Below are 20,039 nucleotides of genomic sequence, written 5' to 3' on the forward strand. Positions count from 1 at the left end.
TTCACTGTCTGCTGTTATTGCTCCTGATCCTTTAAGTAAACTAAACAGATTCTGTCCTTCAAGCTTGGCAACTTCCAGAGGGCTAAGCGGTTGCATCTTTTTGCATATATTGAGCTAGCTAAAAGCAATAATCTAAACCATGGGCTAGGAAAAAGTGGTATACTGTCTGTACCCTTGGTAAACTTCACCTTACATGACAGATCATAAGTGAACATGTGCTCAACCTTCTGTGTACCTGTCCTGTAGGTAAGATAAGCTGTAGCTAAGTGACAGTTTAGCTGCAGTTTATAGCTGTAGCTAAGCTATCCTGTTGCTTGCACACAGATAACTCTGAGAATATTGCAATGTTGGTTAAAACCTCTCAATGTAGTATGCCAAGATTTACAAGCTTAAAGGAACCGTATGTAAGATTGTGGCCAAAACTGGTACTGCAATCACTTTTAAATTACTGTAGAGCGGTGTATCCCCTCCCCCTCCCCCCTGACTGGCAGAGCTGGCAACCCGGATGCCAAAACACTACTGACTTTGTGATTAGTAGATAGGTGGAGGGTGGCGCATCAGGCCAAAAAACAACATGACAACATCAACATCAGTTGTGGGCTGCAACTTCACTTTTTAAATGACAATATCCTGGCCGGACTACTGTTGTCAGTGATATAAGTATTTGAAATAAACATGATTTCTTAATGTCTAGTGACATATCAGGGCCATTTTATGATTAATCGAAATACATTTCTTACGGTTCCTTTAAAGGGACACCAGGCAATGTTTTCGTGTTAATTAATCATCTTCGTAAGTCGGTATATGGTTAAATGACTCATTACGGGGCGAATGAAGGCTCTCTCGCCCGCCCCTACTGCCTGTAGGAAGAATATCCCACTTGCAAGTTCGGTGTATCCTACCCGCCGACCGAAGCAGGATCAGTTTACAGCACAGAGGGAGGCTAACGAAACGCTAGAGATTGTTGCAAACGTGTGTATAATGGCAGAGCCGGCGAAGAAGCATTGAAAACCCTTGACGGAAGACGCAAAGAAAAGGAAAAGAGCTTCAGACTGAGTGAGGGGGAGTTTCGTAGAGAAAAAGCATCAGACTTGCCTGGTGTCCCTTTAAATGATACATTTTAGTTTGTAACTGTTTAGATCGTTTGTTTCTGATCACACTCATCCAATCCTCTGTGTTTCTTCTGTATTAGGGTTCTGTTGGTGCTCCAGGTCTGCATGGACTACCTGGAAAAGATGGCCTGTTGGTATGATTCTTATACAGTCCTTCTAAGTAGACATTTTCATACTGCCAGCACGTCCAAAGCATCCATTTATTATGGAATATTGGATGCGCTCAATGGTATTCTTCATGCTTCAAACCTTTTTTCAGGGTGCAAAGGGAAGCAAAGGAGAAGTTGGGCCTGCAGGAGTTTCTGGAGACCCAGTATGTATGCTAGCTGAAGTTCTACAGTTCCTGCTAGTTCAGTAATGCTGTTACTAGGCTACAATAAATTTGGCACTCACTGAGACAAACATAAACACAGAAAACAGTAAGCTACCTTATCTTGTCCAAGTCTGATACTGTGTCCGTCCTTGTGGGTATAGATTTTGCTCTAAGATTATTTTCAGAGGTCAACACATTTTTTAGATTACATTACTACTGTGTGGTCTAGCGATATGTCTATGTCAACTATGACCAACCCTAACCACACAATCAGACACACTGTCTAATTCCTACTCCTTTATCCCTTGGCCTGGTCTGCCCTAATGTTTCCATTGCATATCTTACAGGGACAGCCAGGCAGAAATGGTAAAGATGGATTCCATGGGAGACCTGGACTAAAGGTTTGTAAGAACTAGGTCTGATTTAAACTAAAGTGTAGTAATACAGTAATACAGACCAGATAAAGCACAGTTTGGTGTAAAGCTCACTATTCTCAAGCTCTCCAGAGATGGAGTGCTCTTGGAGTGAAGCTAGCTGTCAACATCTTTAATAGCTTGCCAGAATTCCATTACTGGAATTGGAGGTCTGGAGGTTTCCGTGCATATCACATTAGAAATATAAAGCCCTGGTGTGATTCTATATGACTTAGTTGCACTCCTGGAAATATGTCTACATTGTACTGTATGCTACAAGTTGATTCACAATTCCCTTTATAGCTGTGTTTGGCTGTTCTAGATATTTTTGAATATTTCATCCAAATTCTGACGACTGCCAATATAATTACACTAGTGTGTACTGCAGGTCACATCTTGCCTTATATTTCACCTTTATGGTACATTCATGGCCACAATCCTCAGTTAGTGCTAGGCTTAAAAGAATTGTGTGTTTTGCATAGCAACTTTATGCCACTTGCTTTTCCATAACTTTAACAGACTGTCCATTACCGCACATTTAAATGTCTCTTAAATGTGACTTATTGAAAGCCTTTGTCCTGCCGTTCATTTATTTCACACAGGGAGAGGCAGGTGCACCTGGTATTCCTGGTAGCGATGGAAGAGAAGGACATTCAGTAAGTGCAGCTTTGCATACTTACTTTTTTAAACCAGTCACAATTGTCCTTATTGCACTGAAACAAGTGTAACATATACTATATTGTATAGTATACTTTAATCAAATAGTGAGAGGCTAGCCTCTGAGGTAATGTTTACCTTCTGCATTAGTTTAATCAACTTAGCTATGTGTTGCTTAGCTGCACTAATCTCTGTCCAAAACATTTACTCTCATACGATCGTTTGGCTCCAGAACTTTACTTGCAGTTATATTAGAGGGCAGTGGACCAGGATACGTAATGTCTCAACATCATGATTTTGGAGCAACTGGCAGGAATTAAAACAAAATAAGAGAGAAAAGTTCTGAAACGGCTCTCTGTGTCTGTATTAAAACATTTTGCTGATTGACTAAGTCAAGCAAAATTACAAGCTAAGCGGTTAGAGGATAGGCGGTCTAGCCACAGTCTGGTGTGTGTGTGTGTGTATGTATGTGTGTGATGCTAATTCAGTGAAACTCACCATGTGAACTATCAATGCCTTGATACCCGAGCATAGCCATACATCAGGTACCATCAGCAAGGCTCAGAGATTAGAGTCTGGACGCAGGGAAGTAAATCTCTTGTGAGTGTTTCATCTGCTCTGTGTCGTGCAGAAGAGCATGCCACATAAATCAGAGGGAGTTGTGGTGTTGCTTTGCACCATCGATGAAAGAGCACTAGTTGCATATCCCTCACATGTTTTAAATTGGATTTACATTCCTTGAATTTCCTCTTGAGGATCAATAAAGTATCTATCTATCTATCTATCTATCTATCATTCGCAGGTCTGGATGAGTTTCAGGTTCCATTTTCAAAGGTTCCCGTTTGAGTTATGGTGAACATACAGGATGTTGACCAAGGTCATTTTGAGGCTAGCTCTTGCAGTGTCAAAAGCAACTTGTACTGTGGCATCAGCTAATAGGACTTGGAAACGGCTTTGGGGTTTTGGTTAGGACACAGAAGTTTGATAAACAGTTATTGCTTACAAATGCTTCAGGCGAAAGTGCATTATGGTTTGTTGCTGGCTTCAGTCTGGGATGTCTTAGTATAATGATGGTTGAGGTTATGGTTATTCAAAAATGTCCATTTGTTGTTATTGTCTGTTGGTATATTATTAAGCTCTTTTGTGGTGTTCTCCTTAGAGATACAAGTCTAGCTCCTGGTCTCTCTGTGAGTCTGTGTACATTTGAACTGGCTCATAATCAAGTTTATCTCCATCACTTTTAATTTTCTCATTCAGAAAAAAAATGGAGAGGAATACTGAATGTCCTCCAAATGTTCACAGCAATTATTTTGCAGCATGTTTCCATCTTCCTTTATGAATCCCAAAAGAGGAAATCTCAACCAAACATCTGCCTCCGCTTGTCATGGAAAACGTGATGGGCTATTTTAAGGTAGCTTGGATATGTTCAAATTGTTGAGTGTTTATTTACTTGAAAAATAAAAGGATTTACCATTTAGCTTCATAGAAAGTCCTGAGGGATGTTTTAGGTAATAGTCCACCCAATGTTTGTATTTATCTAGAAATAAGAAATAATCACATTAACGTTACCTAAAATGAAATTAGACACTTACCCAAGCAAAGGCACACACCAGAAAACCTGCTTCACTGTTCACTTGTCCAGAGTGTTTCTTACTCCCATAAACAGGGTTCTGAAACTGAGACATAAAAAAAATGAAGACTCGTTTTCTCCTGAGAGAAATTTTAGCACTGTCAGTTTGCACATTTATATGAGCTTTTAATCCTGTCTGTCTGGGGGGATGAGGTGTGTGTTTTCTTTGAAAGAGGCATCAGAGTAGTTAATGTTTGTGGACGTGACTGCAAGGCACAGGAGGCCAGAATGGGAAGGAGGGGGGGGGGGGGGGGTCCTTTGGGGGTCTATAGCGCAACTGCTCTCTCATCAAGGAAATAAACCTCATGGAGGGCCTTTGCCAGGAGAACTGAAGGGACCCCAGTCTGAAGTAGGTAAGTGGCAAAAACAGACAGCCTGGCAAAAACCCTGAGAGGAAATTTTGGTCCTGGGGTTCCCTGCTCCAAGACCCTGTCAGGTGACTACTACTACAAGAGGAAACAATGAAGTTTGGGGTTGGTATTTGGAGATTGGCTTCACGTTTTAAAACAAGGCTCTTGCCAGTGCTGAGGCTATCGAGATGATGTAAATGTTATTGGCGCGAGAGCAGAGGAACAGGTGATGTAACGGAATGGATACGGTCCGTGATTGAAGGTGGTCGCTCAAGCAGACTCTTCCACCCACCGTGTCTCAGATATATAAATGAAGGCTTAAATGAGGAGCAGTGTAACTGTAAATCATGACTACCTGAAAAAATCATCACTGTACTCTCACAGCAAGGTGGACATTCATTTTCCTTCCAAGCAAAATGTAAGTTTATCGCACATTACCAATTTCCCCTTACTGCATTGTACTTTGTGTGCCTCATGTCTTGAGGTAGTTTTGAAAGCCCTGGTAGTTTGTTTGCTGGTCTATGCTTTGGTACACACAACCACAGACTGTACTCATAGAGGACTATCTGTTCCAAATACAAAATACATGCACATGCTCCCAGGCCTTTGAGAGATTTCTGGCTTTGTTGTTTCAGATGTTCACTTTTCCCACCATTCAATTTTATGGTGCCCCACAAATACACATAGGCCCACATTCAATTCATTGTATTTATCCAGCAAGATCGCAAACTCACATGAACTGCCCCTGCGAGATTATGGCTTTGTGTAAACAGGTGGGGAATGCCATGGCATCAGCACTCAGCACAAATCCAATTCAGCTGTCCGTGCGAAATGAGGCACTGCAAAATGCCACTTGCCAGATGGGAGTGTGTCGGGTTATGAATATGGTGTCGTGAAGCAGTCTGTTGGGCCAACAACGCTGAGAGATAAAGTTTTATCACTAGTCGTCCATATTGTCCAATGTCCACACTAATGATGCTACAATGGTTGGCAGTGGCTATTGAACCAGATGGTGGTAGTACCGTAACTGTAACTCTTTAGCTGAACTAATTGGTTTTGACTTGACATGATCATGGCTGGAGTATGTTCTAGCAGAGGCCGTACGCTGTCATTAGCTACCACACAAGTCTAATGAGATAACAGTTCTAATGTTACCATTACTGACATTACTGATGATTGTTTTGACAGCTCACATATTGATAGAATGTCATAACAGCCCAAGTCAGATGACAACATAATTAGAGCATTGAAATTTATAAGAGATTACCATTAATCATCAGTTATATAAACACCAGAGAAAATTACATGCTGCATGCTCGCCATATTAAGGTATTCATATTACGTAAATTAAGCCAGGCTCGAAGAGGGAAGATAGTATTTCAGACTAAGAGAGAGTTGCTTAACCACCTCTGAAGAAGACTAAAGTGGCAGTTTAACTCAAGCAGCACGCTATTGGAGCCCCTTTTACCCTGGCTGAACCATAATACAAAAAGGAACGAGCAAGACAACTGTTAAAATTTTACAACCTCTAAAACCCTTGTGGATTCTACAGTCAAAAAAAAGTCTACAATCCCTGATCCCTGAACAGTTTTTGACGTTACTTCTCTATTCTTCAGTTGAACTCATAAATGTATACATTTTGTATTGTGAATGATCAATTTATTGCCTTTATCTAACTGATCTAACTGGACCGCTGACAAGGGTAACATTACAAAAACAGTTGTAGAAATAAATGTCATATTTAGTGTTATGAGTTGAAAATGAGATCCATACAGTACATCATGAAATAAACCACCAGTTTATTATGCCTCCAATAGAGAGCATGTGAGTTCTTATAGCCTATGCACTACTGGATTGTTGCTTGCAAATAATTGCATTGTTTCAATGCAAATAGAAGCAAGACTTCCAAGGAGAATATATATATATATATATATATATATATATATATATATATATATATATATATATATATATATATATATATATACACCGTATATAGGTTTTGAAGTGAAGGCAATGCTTTCAGCAGATTATGCACATGCTCATTCATCTTATCACAAAGAGGAAACATACATTGTCATGGGACCCCTTAAATATTTTGAAATGACTGACCCTGGCAAGTGTGCAATAATCTGCAGTTAGACTCAACTTTCAAAGGAAGAGCTGTATATCTGTGTCGTAAATCCAACACAGTCTTTAATGTGACTGTGGCTAATGCTTTGCTGCCCAAAAGGGGCCACATACAGTAATGCATCTTTCGAAACGGTTCTTCTGAATTTAGTTGTATAAACATGCGTGACGTTATATGATATATTATTGGGACGTTTCACAACTTATTTTAATGTTTTTTTTTCATCCTTAATAGTTACAACTTCCTTTCCTTCCTTATGAAATCTCAAACAGCCACATCCTCTGACACTCTGTGTCCATGGTCTGTTGCCTCACTGCTGTCTCTAGTAGTGCTGTTCTATATATTAAGGCGACATTTGCCGTCGGTGTCTTTTTTACGGCATGCTGCTAAAGCTATTAAAGGGGCTGGCTGATAAAGTCTGGTGGAGCTCTGGGCAGAAGGGAGACGTTTCATATGTGATTAATCTGACTTCCAGAGGAAAACAAAAGCAGCCATCCCAGACCAGACCTAAGCATGTTAGCTTCATTAGGGAGCAGAGAGCATGTCCCTGACTTTCTCTCTCCCCCAACCCCCTTTGTCTGTTTCTGGCTGATGATGATGAAGTCTTTGCACACAACAGGGCTAAGTAAACCAGGAGACAGGAAAGTTCAGAGGAAAGGAAGGGAGTTGCAAAAGTTCTTGCGGCGCTGCGAATATCTGGCTGAACATTACAATACAAACATGCATTTCAGTCAGCCAGATCTGCGCAATGATGCAGGAAGTCGAACGCACCCACTGATTTGAAGCTACCGGAATACGAAGGAAGATTACTGTATACACTGACTTCAAAAACCGTCCTAATTATATCCCCTCTACACTTTCAAAGTTTTCAATATTTCAGTTTGTCTGTAGGGGGCCTCTCCACACTACCACTGAAGGCTATTTTGAGGCTTGTCAGTGGTTTGAAAATAGCGGCTTATTTTGATGTGGCTCCATTCTCACTGCTAATGCAAACACAACTCCTCCGAATAACGTCATTTTGCTCCCGAATGAAAGTTTGAACTCATTATCATCCATAAATAGACTCAATGTTGTGGTTACACCAAACTAATCATTGAATTATGATGTCAGTATTAATCATCAGACACTTAAAGGAACCATATGTAAGAAATGTATTTCAATTAATCATAAAATGGCCCTGAAATGTCACTAGACATTAAGAAATCATGTTTAAACCAGTCTACAGTAATTTGAAAGTGACTGCAGTACCAGTTTTGCCCACAATCTTACATATGGTTCCTTTAAATACTCTGTCAGACATGTCTAAACATGCATACATGTGTTCTCAATAAATATTCATGTATTTTCTACTTAAGTTCAGTTTTGATGTTAAAGGGACCCTATTATAGGGCTTATTGCTTAAATATTGAGGTCCTCTTCACATAAGATATAAAATATATCATTAAGTAACAATAGTTACAGGACATTATTCAATGCCCCAACAGAGAACCTCTTGGTATGTATCAAAGTCGAAGAGATCTCCTTAACATGAGATGGGGGTCCTTCAGTAGACATTGAAGAGATCTTAAAATGGCAACACATTAACTACAACTCCTGTATCCCATCACCAGAAAATGTGTTTAACTACTCTGATTTGATGTTACTGTTTGTAGGGCAGGCCTGGTTTACCTGGTCGTGAAGGACTCAGGGGGGAGAAGGTGAGCTGCCTTTATGATTGATTGATTGTGTTGCTGAAAATCTGAGGCAGAACACTGAATTGAAGACAGAATTTGACAGTTTTTGTTTTTTCAGGAACAGTTTAGACTGTATGAGGTGATCTGATTAGTGTTTTGGTGTCTGTGTTGTATCTGAATATTGTAATATTGGCATTTAATGACGGTGGTAGTGTAGTGGTTAAGGAGCTGGGCTAGCGTGCAGTAGCCTGAAAGTTGTCGGTTCAATTCCCGACTTCCACTGTTGTGCCCTTGAGCAAGGCACTTAACCCCAAGTTGCTCCGGGGACAATGTGATCCCTTGTAATATAGCTGATATATGTAAGTCACTTTGGTTAAGAAGTGTCTAAATGTAGTGTAATGTAATGCAAGGATGTTTGTTTGCACACTGTACACTGCTATGTCTTCTATGATTCCTTATATTTTTATTTTCTCTTAAGGGTGAAGCTGGACTACCAGGACCAAAAGGAAACAAAGGGTCACATGGAAGTGCTGTGAGTTACAGACCCATTAAAACCCTTTTTAATCAGTTTGCTCAGTTGAAGAATATTTGTGTCTTGCTGTTATGGACTCAAAATCCAATAAGATATTCCATTCTAATCTAATGACATAACACTGCAAAATGTTAATTAGGGAAGAGATCATGTATACATTACCATTCATATGGTATGATGATATCCAGCTAATGCCCATAAACACATATTGCAGTTTCTGTCATTTTACTTTTTGACTATGTACTTTGAGTAATTTGTCAAACAGCAGTTGATTCATGTAGTCAACGTTACAACAATCTGTCAGAGAGTTTTGTTGTGTTTCAGGGAGAATTGGGGTTACCTGGGATACCTGGCGAAGTCGGACAACCTGGACCTAAGGTTACAAAGCAAGTTTTTTCTCTTTAAAACAAGTAAAATGTTTAAGTAAGGAGTTTTGATTTTTTTTTTCTGCTCTAAGTCTTAGCTTTTACAACAGCCCTACAGTGCTCTACTTGTATTTTAGTCATTAGTCAGCATGTGCTGTGATTATGGATTTGGCACTCCAGTCAAATATATTGTTTTTAGCGGCATCAAGCCCAGCTAAAGTGAAAAGAATTGGACATCTAAGCCTATTGCATTCGTCAGTGGAATTTGGGAGGAAATCAAAAGAGTCTGCTTCGGTCTCGACTCTCTGACTCCCCCCATTGACTTTCATTAGCAAATCCTAACGAGTGCCAGTGTGCATTGGTTAATGGTGTAGAAGTGAATCAGTAGAACACATACATGTACTTTTGTATGTACATACTACTTTTCATTGGCTGAGAGTCAAGCTGTATTTTAAGGATCCTACTCATTTAAAAGGAAAAAGAGAAGAGTTCAATTGGAAACTATAAATTAGCTCCAGATCTCCCCTATGTAGGATGTAAATGCTGCTTTAAATATTATACATTAAATGTATCTTATTCATTGTTTATTCATTAAGTGTTGCTAGATCTTATTGTGTTGTATGTCTTGAGAACTATCAATGAGTCATGCCTATCGGGACTTGATATAAAAGAAAATGACACTAAGTGATGTGTGAAGAGTTTTCCCATGAATAATAGGATATTATTAAGTTATTTACTGTTATTGTTCTTTGCTTCTATTGCTGTAATGAAGGGAAGCAAAGGGGAGTCTGGAGAGACAGGTCTACCAGGATTTCCAGGGCAGGAGGTAACTTCATGTTCAATTTTACTACTTTGTTCAATCTTACATGTTCAATTTTACTATACTTACAATAATGTATGTTTACACTCTGTTTTTGGTTGTACCTCTGGTAATTAAACTCACAGGGCCATAATCATGGACAAAGTGCAAAGTCAGGCAACAGGCAAAGTGCCTAGAGCATGAACTAAAACTATTGTGTGGTGTGGGAACATTGATCTGACCCACCGATGTTTGTGTTTTGGATGTCACACACACACACACACACACACACACACACACATACACACACACGCACGCACACACACACACACACACACAATGACAGATTTCTTTTATATATTTTGCCAGGTTATTTGAATATCTTCAGTTAGAATTCAGACTTTGCACTTTGCCTTTGTACTTTAAATTGACGTCTATAGTGTATGTAGCAGTGGCTAACTGGTATGGACTGTGTCTAAGGGTAAATCAGGAAACCCTGGAATCACAGGCCAGCCAGGACACCCTGGGATGCCAGGACTGACAGGACAAAAGGTATTCAGGCATAGCACCCCGATAAACACTTACACAGAAAGTATTCTTACATCAAGAAGTACTACTGTAGTTAAACAAGGTGATGACAATGACAAGGTCATGTTATTTCCTATACTGCTTGAAAGATATACCCGTCATTTTGGCTAAAGTACATGCAAAGTTGATTCATAGAAATGCACAGGCTGTCTTTATAATGCCTGTAGGGGGAAAACTGTTAAATTGTATAAGGTAATCCCATTACCAATGTAATTTTTGTTTTCTTTTTGTTTCCGTGTTTAATGAGCGAGGAAAATCACTGACAACTTTTTCAAATAGTAATCAGTGCCAACATCAAATTTACGGTCACAGTTTCCAAACGTACCTCTAATAATTGACTTAAAAAATATATATATATAATTTATATAGTGGCAAACAAGCAAGCCATTCACGAAATGGAATAAGCAATTCACCAGCAGCCTATAATACACACATTAACTGGAGGCAATAAAATAACTAATTGATGTCAATTTGATTGCTAGGGGTAAGGTGAGCTCAAACAACCTGACATGTTATTGAGTAATATTGGCACACAAATATAGCAACTAACTAACTGAACTTGTCTCACCATAATCAAGACTGTTATAAAAAAAAAATTGTATTTTAGTTTTGTCTATCACATGACAGTTACGGTTTTCTAGCATAGCCTGGCTTTGCTGAAGAGCAATTTGGCCATTCTGCCTCAACGAAAGCTGTGCAGCAAAGTGCCGTAAGAATAGCCATGGACAGCAGGGCTTACACGTGAGACTCCAGCTGTTGCAGAAAACAGAGCTGTAAAACAAACCTGATACTTCGGCTTGTAAACGGCACAAATGACTATCCTATGAAGATATTCTTCCATCTGGCTACGCCGCGTTCTGCTCACCGCAGCAAATCTTACCGTTTGTAAGCAGTTGCCTGTCTATGAAATCTAGACTGCCCGCGTTTGCCTCCCTGGTTGCCAGCTCACAGATTTTTTTTATTTTAATTTTTTTTAAAGCTGCACCAACCAAAGACAGCATGTTTGGTCATCTTAAGCAAACCATGTAGAGCCAACATCATATCAGTGTTGATGCTGTAAAAACATCAGACTGACTTTAAGACCCTTTTGGCAGTTTGTCCACATGACTTGATGGCCTGGCACACACAACGCGACCCTCTCCTTCCCTAAACGGCCTCTGATTTATAGTGGAAATTGGGTGTAATGTTGTTCATGTGCCTCTTTACTGCATGGCCTGGTGTATAAATAATTCACTTACGATTATTTACTGCATCATTTTCACCTCTGTTCGTTTGGATAAACAACCCCTGTGCTGCGTGGTGTGACTTCAGCGGATGGCATCTGATTAGTAACCGGGAACAGTTGGCAGGAAATCTGTCATTGTGCCTTGAGGGGTTCTACGAGAATGAGAGTTTTGAATTCAGAGTCAGATGTTTGGTACATGATTATGCTGAGTTGTGTAACCTGATGAGTTTTCCTGTATTAGCTTTGTGACAGTTCAACTGTGTCTTCCAGGAATAACAAACACGGTGTGATTTTGTCAGATCTATGGCCTACAGTATTATCACAGGGCTATATGGCAGAACAATAACACAAAGAACATGCAGTACTGTGCAATACTAATTTATGTTTCTTAGGTATTAGTAATGTTTGATCGTCATAATAGGTCGCCACAAGTTTGGGTTGATTGAAACCATGCAGTCTAACTTCTCCCTTCCTTACAGCCAAAATCACAAATATGTATCGCATTTTATGACTTTAATTCCATCCAGATCAGAAAATGCACTGGTTTTATTGCCTTACTTGCCTTTTGCTTTGTCATGCACCCTCTCAACTCTCTACACTCTCCATCAGTTAGTTCCAAGCCACCAAGTTCATTTACCTTCAGGTCAGTTCTAAGTAGGGAGTATAAACACTGGTTAAATACCAGAGATAAACTATGAAGATGAAGATGTCTCTCTCAAGTGGCCAGGGTTCACACAGTTTCACTGTTGATATGAATGTGATCTGATGCACTTATTCTTACTGTACTCTACCGTTTTTAAATTGTCCTAAATTGCTGAGAGAATTCCTTTAAAAAAAAAAAAAAAAACTTAAACTGTTTACCATGTTGTTAGTCACTTTGGTTAAAAATGCGTCAGCCAAATGTAATGTAATGTAATGGATGTGATTACATTTATTTGAATTAAATAACATGTTTATCCATCAATCATAATATTGCCATCCAGAATAACAGTATACATTTCACTATTATGTGTGCATGGGTATGGACGCATGGAGTTTAGGTACACCCCCCCCCCCCCCCCCCCCCCCCATATAGAAGCTTAGAATTCAACTGACTTCTCTCTCTCTCTCTCTCTTTTGTCAGGGACAACGAGGTGATTTTGGGGAACGAGGCCAAGAGGTATTTCAGCTGTTTTGTATAAAGTTGTTCATCTAAGTGTGAGATCTCGTCCGGTTGTTCTCCAGACTCCAACAACTCTCCCATTCCACGGACTGATTCCAGTGATCTATTCGAACGTCAAGCAGAACTAAACTTTAAACTTGGGCCTTGCAGAATTTCACCCAAACAAATCATTTTTCATTTGGCTGAAACAGCTAAAAGCATTAGGTCTGCTCACAGGCGTTTGCACGAGCCAAAAGACATCACAGGAATGGCTGGCATCCCTACGCTCCAAACGTAATTAACCATCCCAGTCTCCCTTTACATTCTCCTCTTCGAATGCACATTATATGTTTGTGTCTGAACACCTGCCAGATTCAGTGAGCCCATAAATCAACCACTATGATTTTGATACTAACTTTCACTTGATACAGTGCTCTGTTTTCCCCTTACACAGTCCAGTGGAATGCTAGATATTGAAAACATTTAACCTTGTGCTTTGCCATGTCGAGTCCAATACGACCAACAGGATGGAGTCAGGTTTACGATGATTGAAAATATTGTATTAAAAAGCCCACACTGCGATCTGCTTTGGAAAACGTGAACCGTTTCATTCTTTATTTCCATGTGCAGTCTCGTCCAAGCATAATCAGATTCAAGGTTTACTGCAACTCCAAGTGGTCACTGTAATCCTTTCATCATGCCACATGGAAAAAGGGTGGCCGCACACAGGATTTCCACAGGGAAAAGAGGAATGAGAAATAAAATTACAATATCACCAAAGTATTTCTTGGAGACATGATATGGTTCAAACAATCAAACCACCTAAATACAGTGGCTGAATGATTTCCACCAAATGCCACACAGTTTTATTGCAGTGGTTGAGATGTCTGAACTGTGAGGGGAGACATGTGCAGCCTGCAATGCAGTCGTGACATATCTTTGAAGATACTGATATGCAATGCTTATTTTATTTATTTATTGCGCTTTTTGGTGACTAATTTGTTGTATTTCTATCTCAATCTTTAAAATACTGCATAATGCCTGATGTTTCTATGTATTCCCTTGAAATACAATAGGGTTTGAGAGGTGAAAAGGGAGATGAGGGTGTTCCTGGAATCCAAGTAAGTTCCATTATGCAGTGTCTCTTGCGTGGACATTTTAAGTTAGTGTTCATATCTTCAGATTTAGTTTTGTAAGAAACTCAAAGTAGCCTACAAAAGTAGCTACAGGTATGTTTGTAATATTTTAAGATTTCTATTTGTTCATGAGTGCTCTCGTATTCATTTACAGGGTGGTGCCGGCCCATCAGGACAAAAAGGAGAGGTTAGTCTGTCACTCACTATGCCAATGCCCCAGAACTGGCTAGCACAGTAATCCCAACCCCCCCCCCCCCCCCCCAATTGTTTTCGATGGTACGGTGCTCATAGAGCATACAGTATAACCCTAAAATTGTGAATGTTGTAACAACTGGTAAAAGTTAATGAAATGTTAAAACGTTTGCCACAGAGCCGTATAAAGGTAGAGTTGTGACTCCATTGACGCTAATGTTCCATTTTTCAATACTGAACAGTATTCAATGCATTCTAATCCATTGTTAATCACTTCCGGGAACTTTTTGAAGTTTACATGAACCACGTGACCTTAACGAATTTTGAACACCCATTGTTGCAACTCTACCTTTATATGGTTCTGGTTTGCCACAAAGAAACATTTACTCTCCACTATGTAGAAGTGGAGTAGATCTTCCAGGCCAGTGCTTGTGCGGTCCTGATGCTGTGCTTATGTGCATGTCAGAAAGGGACAAGAGGAGAACCTGGCGAGAGAGGACAAACGGGCCACCAGGGAATGCCAGGGCAGCCAGGCCTGATGGGTTCATCTGGGCCGAGGGGACAGAACGGAGACTCTGGCTTACCAGGACCTCCTGGACCAGAGGGACGACCTGTGTGTGTTTACTCTTTACCTGTCTATGGGTGGACATATGCAATACTTGTGCCCTATTCAATTTGCAATCCTAGGCCATGTCACATAAATATTCATGTATATTCATGTGTATTCATTATTGAGACGAAGTACAAAGTCTTAAGTCTAACTCATGCTAATTTAATAACAAGGCAAAAGCTATTCACTGAGCAAGATCCTGAGCATCAAAGTAGTAGTGGCCCTAGCACTCCCATTCAAAAGGCCATTTGACCCAAAAACGACAATATGGTCAAGTTTAAAAGTGGCGCTTTCGACGTAATTATGCTTTTAAACGAAAGTTTGACTCAGGTACATTCACAAAAAGACCCTAGGTTGCATTTTGGCGAGGGTTACGCTTTAAGTCTAACTCACACTAATTTAATAACAAGGCAAAATCTATTCACTAATTTAATACCATGAGCAAGATCCTAAGCACAAATATTGGTGAGTCAGCTCCCATATGCCACATGATAGGTTTAGTTTATGCACAAGATTCTCATTGAGTGACTTGGCTCTTTGTCCATCATTTAAATTTGAGCCCTTGGTGTGCATAATCATGTCATGTAAATATTCATGTCAAATTGCTGTCGTTAGAGAAGATTTCAATGTATATATTTTTTTTTATTTCAGGGAAGACATATGTCTGAAGAATATATTCAACAAATATGTAGAGAAGTCCTCCGAAGTAAGTAGTCATCTACATAATCTACTCTGGAATAATAATGGAATCCAATTTAATACTTACTTACTTAGTCAGTGATACTGGAGAAATTGAGCCATTTTGAAACAATCTCCGAAAACCCATTATAGGCAGGAAGACCATGTGCTGACTGGATGATTTTCCAAGACAGTCATCTCATTTGTTTTTTTCCTCATCATCACACAGACACAGGGTGCCTGAGTGGTGTTTTTGACAGCCTGTACTACCTCTATAGCCACCTAAATGTAATGGGAATATTGTGAAATATTGCATAATGCATTAACCTGGACAGCATAGTGAGCGGTGATTTCAACCCAAAAGTTGTTTAATGTGAACTTGCTTTAAAGAGGTAGCCCTAGCACAAATTAAAAAAAAAAAATGGAGAAAAAATAAGACTCCTGCCCCTGCGTTTCATTTCAGATGAGATTCCGTCCTTGATGCGGAGCAGCCAACAGAGGAGCTGTGACCACTGCTACACCCGGACGGGGAGCCCTGGCGTCCCCGGCCCTGTCGGACCCCAGGGCGCGCGAGGCTTCCCTGGGATGCCCGGATCTAACGGCATGCAGGGCCACCGTGGCCTTCCCGGCCGGCCTGGCATCCCTGGCCTAAAAGGTGATGGACGATGACACACGCAGGGCTGTGACCATCTGCGAGCCCTTTTTTTTTTATAGCATGTCTCGGGGAATCTACCGTCCAGTCTAAGGCCAAGGACAAAATAAGTAGCTCCTGTCATTGTAAGCGTGGTTTAACAGTGTGGATTGCAGCAAGATTCCAGATCATTCAGAATTATTGTTCCTGTCTCTTATGATTACCTGGCTGTTTAGAGTTCACATATTGTTCCTGTCTCTTATGATTACCAGGCTGTTTAGAGTTCACATAAACAACACCAATGACATGGCAATCTGTTGTTTATGCCGAGGGCCATCACAAGGGCTCTGTTTAGGTCCTTGAGAACAAATGGTGTTCCGGACGTTTTTTAAAAAAGATCTGTGCAATAAAAGTCAGGCTGCAAATACCATTGAAGAGAGGCAATTTTACAACAGTGGTCTCTGACTCAGTCATTTGTTTTGGGGGTTTCCAGGAGAGCTCGGAGAAAAAGGCGAAAGAGGGAATCCTGGTAGATCAGAGGTTGGACAGCCAGGCATACCGGGACTTCCAGGTAAAGTAGGGCCTTCCCTTCTATGTATTCACACTGTTGCACTCCAAACACCAAATGCTTTCATTTAGGAGCACCAACCTGGCCCCAAAAACACTTGGCGCAATCTGAATATTCTCACAGGACTCTAGCTAATGTGTAATTTATACTCATCTTATTTTCTGAGTATCTGTTAGCCAGTGGTCTGGATTTTAACTGCATTCAGGAACTGCTTTCAGTAAACCCTGTTTTTAAACAACCGGTAAAGCCACAAACATTCAGGGCTGCAGTGTCTTGCTGAGTAACTCTGTTCCATGTTTTTTTTTTTTCTTTCCAGTTTTCTGACTCGGCTTTGGGGAGTCCCTGGGCTCACCCCAGACGGGCCTGTATTAAAGTTTATACAAGTCACTGGCATTTCTCTCTTTCTTTTACAGGTCCAATGGGACCCCCAGGGGTCAGCAAAGCAGGCCAGCCAGGTAAGCCAGGGCCCCCTGGCCTGAACGGGGAGGAGGGTAAGAGGGGCTACCCTGGAGCTCCCGGACAGCCGGGGGTCTGCCACCCTTCCATGTGCTACGGTGCTATCATGCGGAGAGATTCTTTCAGCAAAGGACCGAATTATTGAGTCACACTCACAGTTGCTGATGTTGCCAAACAGACCATACTTGGGCCGAGGTGCTTTTTGTATGCTACAGATGAAAAATCGAAAAAGGAAAAAAAAACACTAATACAGCAAATCTTTCCAATCTCAGGAAGATCTCATTTATTGTCACGGTTTCTTCTCCATGGGAACCAGAGAGTACCTCTAACTGTATAAATAAAAACAGTTCCATGTGTGAGTGTATTTCTATCATATTTAAAGCAACACCGACAACCGTATAGCACTCACTTCTTTTTAAATCATTGCTTTTTTCCATTTGCTTTGCTGAGTGATGGTGAGCTATGTTGTTTCATGATTTCATGGTGTTGTTTCGTGATCATGATCTAGTGGTGAAATGGAATGCACTTGCCAGTGAGGAGATATCTCAACTCAAGTTGGCGAGGCATTTTCTCCTGCTCTCTAGCTCCCCCTGTTGGACCGTGCTCTCACATCTGTCTTGGCTTGCAACATTGAGTTCCCATTGCATTTTGCCACCAATAAATTCCAGAATCACATCATTCGAAGCCTTTGCCAAAAGTTACTATTATGAAATTGCTTTCGCAATTGTGCTCTCTACTGCGAAGCATCTCAGCAAATGGATTTTGCTTTTTAAATTTACTCATGTCCTTGTTTTCCCATTTGGATAACACCACCTTTACACTGTGTAATGTCACATACAGTGAAAACAAACATTACACATGGTTTGCCATTTAAATCAAGCTTGCCATATAGCTTTGCATTAAAGCTGCCATTTTGCCAAGACCTGTCTTATTAAAATATAACGATAATAACTAAATGCTAAATTGTGAAATGAGCCAAATTTTCATCATGTTGCCATACTTAATGCCTAAATGCGATGTCAAATATTTATTATCTATGTATGAGTAATACTTCTTTTCATAAATAGGCTTCTCTTTTTCAAGAGACCATGATTGTGAACTACAATGGTCGGCATACTGTCTTTGTATCTGTAAACCATCACCTTGCAAGTGCATGCAATCAATGTGCATCTATCTGAAACATTGTCTTTGCTTTACAGGACATTCCCATTACTGTTTGATGTTATTTATAAAACACCTGAATTCAATTACTGCTTTTTACCATTTTCATTTTCTAATTTTATTCAGGCTTTTAATGTGTTTGAATGAGTTTTGTATTGCCTTTTTTATATTATTAAAACCTTTTTTAATTAAGTTGAACATTTTCAGTATTTTCTGTCAGTCATGTGTACAATAAGAGATAAGAATAATTAAATTCACTTAATTGAATATAAACAGGATATGAACTGAATAATTCATACAAGACTTTCCCCTAAAATATCTCTTCAGAAATATGCAACATAATGTGTATCCTATGATTGTCTGCCATAATGAATTGCAAACATTTAGAAAGATAATGACTGATGAATTTGCCTCAGGCATTTGTTATGCATATACCTGAACATATTGTAGCAAATATTGTTAATGTTGTTTTTGAAAATGATGGCCAGAATAAAAAAATAAATAAAAATGTAAAAAAAAAATATATAAATAAATAAATAAAAATATATATAAGGCTAGTAGCTCTTTAGTGTCTTTAGTGGCCTGTACAACTTTAATTCTTCAAAAGGGAGGTACAAAAAATCTATCAGGATGTATCAAAAATTAATTTAATGTGGATTCTGGCTTACTTCACAACGTAAAAATTGTATGTAGTTTAGAGCTAATTTAGACTGACTACTATGCTGAGAGCAGGAACTACCATGCTGTGCAGAACAGCATTGATATAACCTAGTCTGTAACGACGTTTGTAGACACTAGGTGTCACTGTTGACCTATTTGCAAGACTGGGGCTCCCTATCACACCTGAAATGAAACACCTCACAGACATGAATTAACCCTGCTGATTTTCAGCAACGCTGTTCTAGATGTAATGGGACCTCTCAAAGTTATATCACTGTTACAAGTCCACGAACGGGAAGGGAAGGATATGTCAGGTCATTAGCCAAGGTACTTTACTTTTTTCCATCTTTCCCTCAAACAGCACACGCTTTTGACCAACACAACCTTATAAATTCCTAGCAATAAGCTCATTGTTAAACATGCAAAGTTGATACAAATGCGAACGCGGTGAAAAGCCTACTTGTGGCTACTTGTGCACTGTTGTATAAAATAGGACACACTGCACTGTGAGCTATATGAATACAATCAACCTTGAACATGCCCGAGGAAGGACAGGTGTTGTTAACGTTTCTCTGACTGGGTGGGACGTCGACATACAGCAATCGGGCTGCCTCTCTCTTTTCTTTAAAGTTAAATGAATATAAAGGTACATTTATTTTTCACATTAAGTTTCCCCAGTAGCCTATAGGCTGCTAATAGCTATATATAAAGATTAAAGATTTTGCATTGGTCAGTGTTAGTAGGCTAACTAAAAATGGAAACGACATTATTGAAACTAAAAATTCTGTCAGTTAAGTTTGAATGCGATAAATCCCCTTTGTTGTTGAAAATCTTCCAGGCATAAGATAGGCTACTCACAGACATTTTACGTCGAGAACGTGTTTGAGCGTACCTTTCAAGCGAGCGCTGCAGTAGTTTTCTTTGACTAATTAGCAGCGGTTTCAGATTTCAAGTGTCTCCCCTTTCACAGCAGAGATGCCGTATTCATCCTCATGTCACCGAAGTTTTATTGCGGCCG

General features: G+C 39.9%; 1 protein-coding gene and 1 long non-coding RNA gene across 8 annotated transcripts in view; one reads left to right on the forward strand and one right to left on the reverse strand.

Annotated features, from left to right (window-relative positions):
• col21a1 (collagen, type XXI, alpha 1) overlaps positions 1 to 18,516 on the forward strand; it is a 38,640-nt gene extending 20,124 nt beyond the window's left edge. For 4 of the 6 annotated variants that reach the window (XM_042065061.1, XM_042065059.1, XM_042065060.1 and 1 more), the window contains 17 exons: positions 1,193 to 1,246; positions 1,372 to 1,425; positions 1,773 to 1,826; positions 2,441 to 2,494; positions 8,259 to 8,303; positions 8,758 to 8,811; positions 9,136 to 9,189; positions 9,949 to 10,002; positions 10,456 to 10,527; positions 12,912 to 12,947; positions 14,006 to 14,050; positions 14,220 to 14,252; positions 14,724 to 14,870; positions 15,519 to 15,573; positions 16,009 to 16,200; positions 16,670 to 16,747; positions 17,158 to 18,516. In XM_042065061.1, the coding sequence (XP_041920995.1) occupies positions 1,193 to 1,246; positions 1,372 to 1,425; positions 1,773 to 1,826; positions 2,441 to 2,494; positions 8,259 to 8,303; positions 8,758 to 8,811; positions 9,136 to 9,189; positions 9,949 to 10,002; positions 10,456 to 10,527; positions 12,912 to 12,947; positions 14,006 to 14,050; positions 14,220 to 14,252; positions 14,724 to 14,870; positions 15,519 to 15,573; positions 16,009 to 16,200; positions 16,670 to 16,747; positions 17,158 to 17,345 (1,269 nt within the window). In that variant the 3' untranslated portion in view covers positions 17,346 to 18,516. Of the gene's footprint in view, positions 1 to 1,192; positions 1,247 to 1,371; positions 1,426 to 1,772; positions 1,827 to 2,440; positions 2,495 to 8,258; positions 8,304 to 8,757; positions 8,812 to 9,135; positions 9,190 to 9,948; positions 10,003 to 10,455; positions 10,528 to 12,911; positions 12,948 to 14,005; positions 14,051 to 14,219; positions 14,253 to 14,723; positions 14,873 to 15,518; positions 15,574 to 16,008; positions 16,201 to 16,669; positions 16,748 to 17,157 lie in introns of those variants that run through there. The other 2 variants (XM_042065064.1, XR_006023214.1) reach the window with 2 other exon arrangements.
• Positions 1 to 20,003, reverse strand: part of LOC121684938 — a 33,931-nt gene extending 13,928 nt beyond the window's left edge. The window contains exons 1-3 of one of the 2 annotated variants that reach the window (XR_006023220.1): positions 19,914 to 20,003; positions 11,802 to 11,940; positions 4,088 to 4,171 (exon numbers count right to left, since the gene is read on the reverse strand). This is a non-coding gene — a long non-coding RNA (uncharacterized LOC121684938). Of the gene's footprint in view, positions 1 to 3,624; positions 4,172 to 11,801; positions 11,941 to 19,913 lie in introns of those variants that run through there. The other variant, XR_006023219.1, reaches the window with a different exon arrangement.
• Positions 20,004 to 20,039: the final 36 nt, after the last annotated feature.

Source organism: Alosa sapidissima, chromosome 16 (genome assembly GCF_018492685.1).
Source record: "Alosa sapidissima isolate fAloSap1 chromosome 16, fAloSap1.pri, whole genome shotgun sequence".
In the NCBI taxonomy this organism is placed as follows: domain Eukaryota; kingdom Metazoa; phylum Chordata; class Actinopteri; order Clupeiformes; family Clupeidae; genus Alosa; species Alosa sapidissima.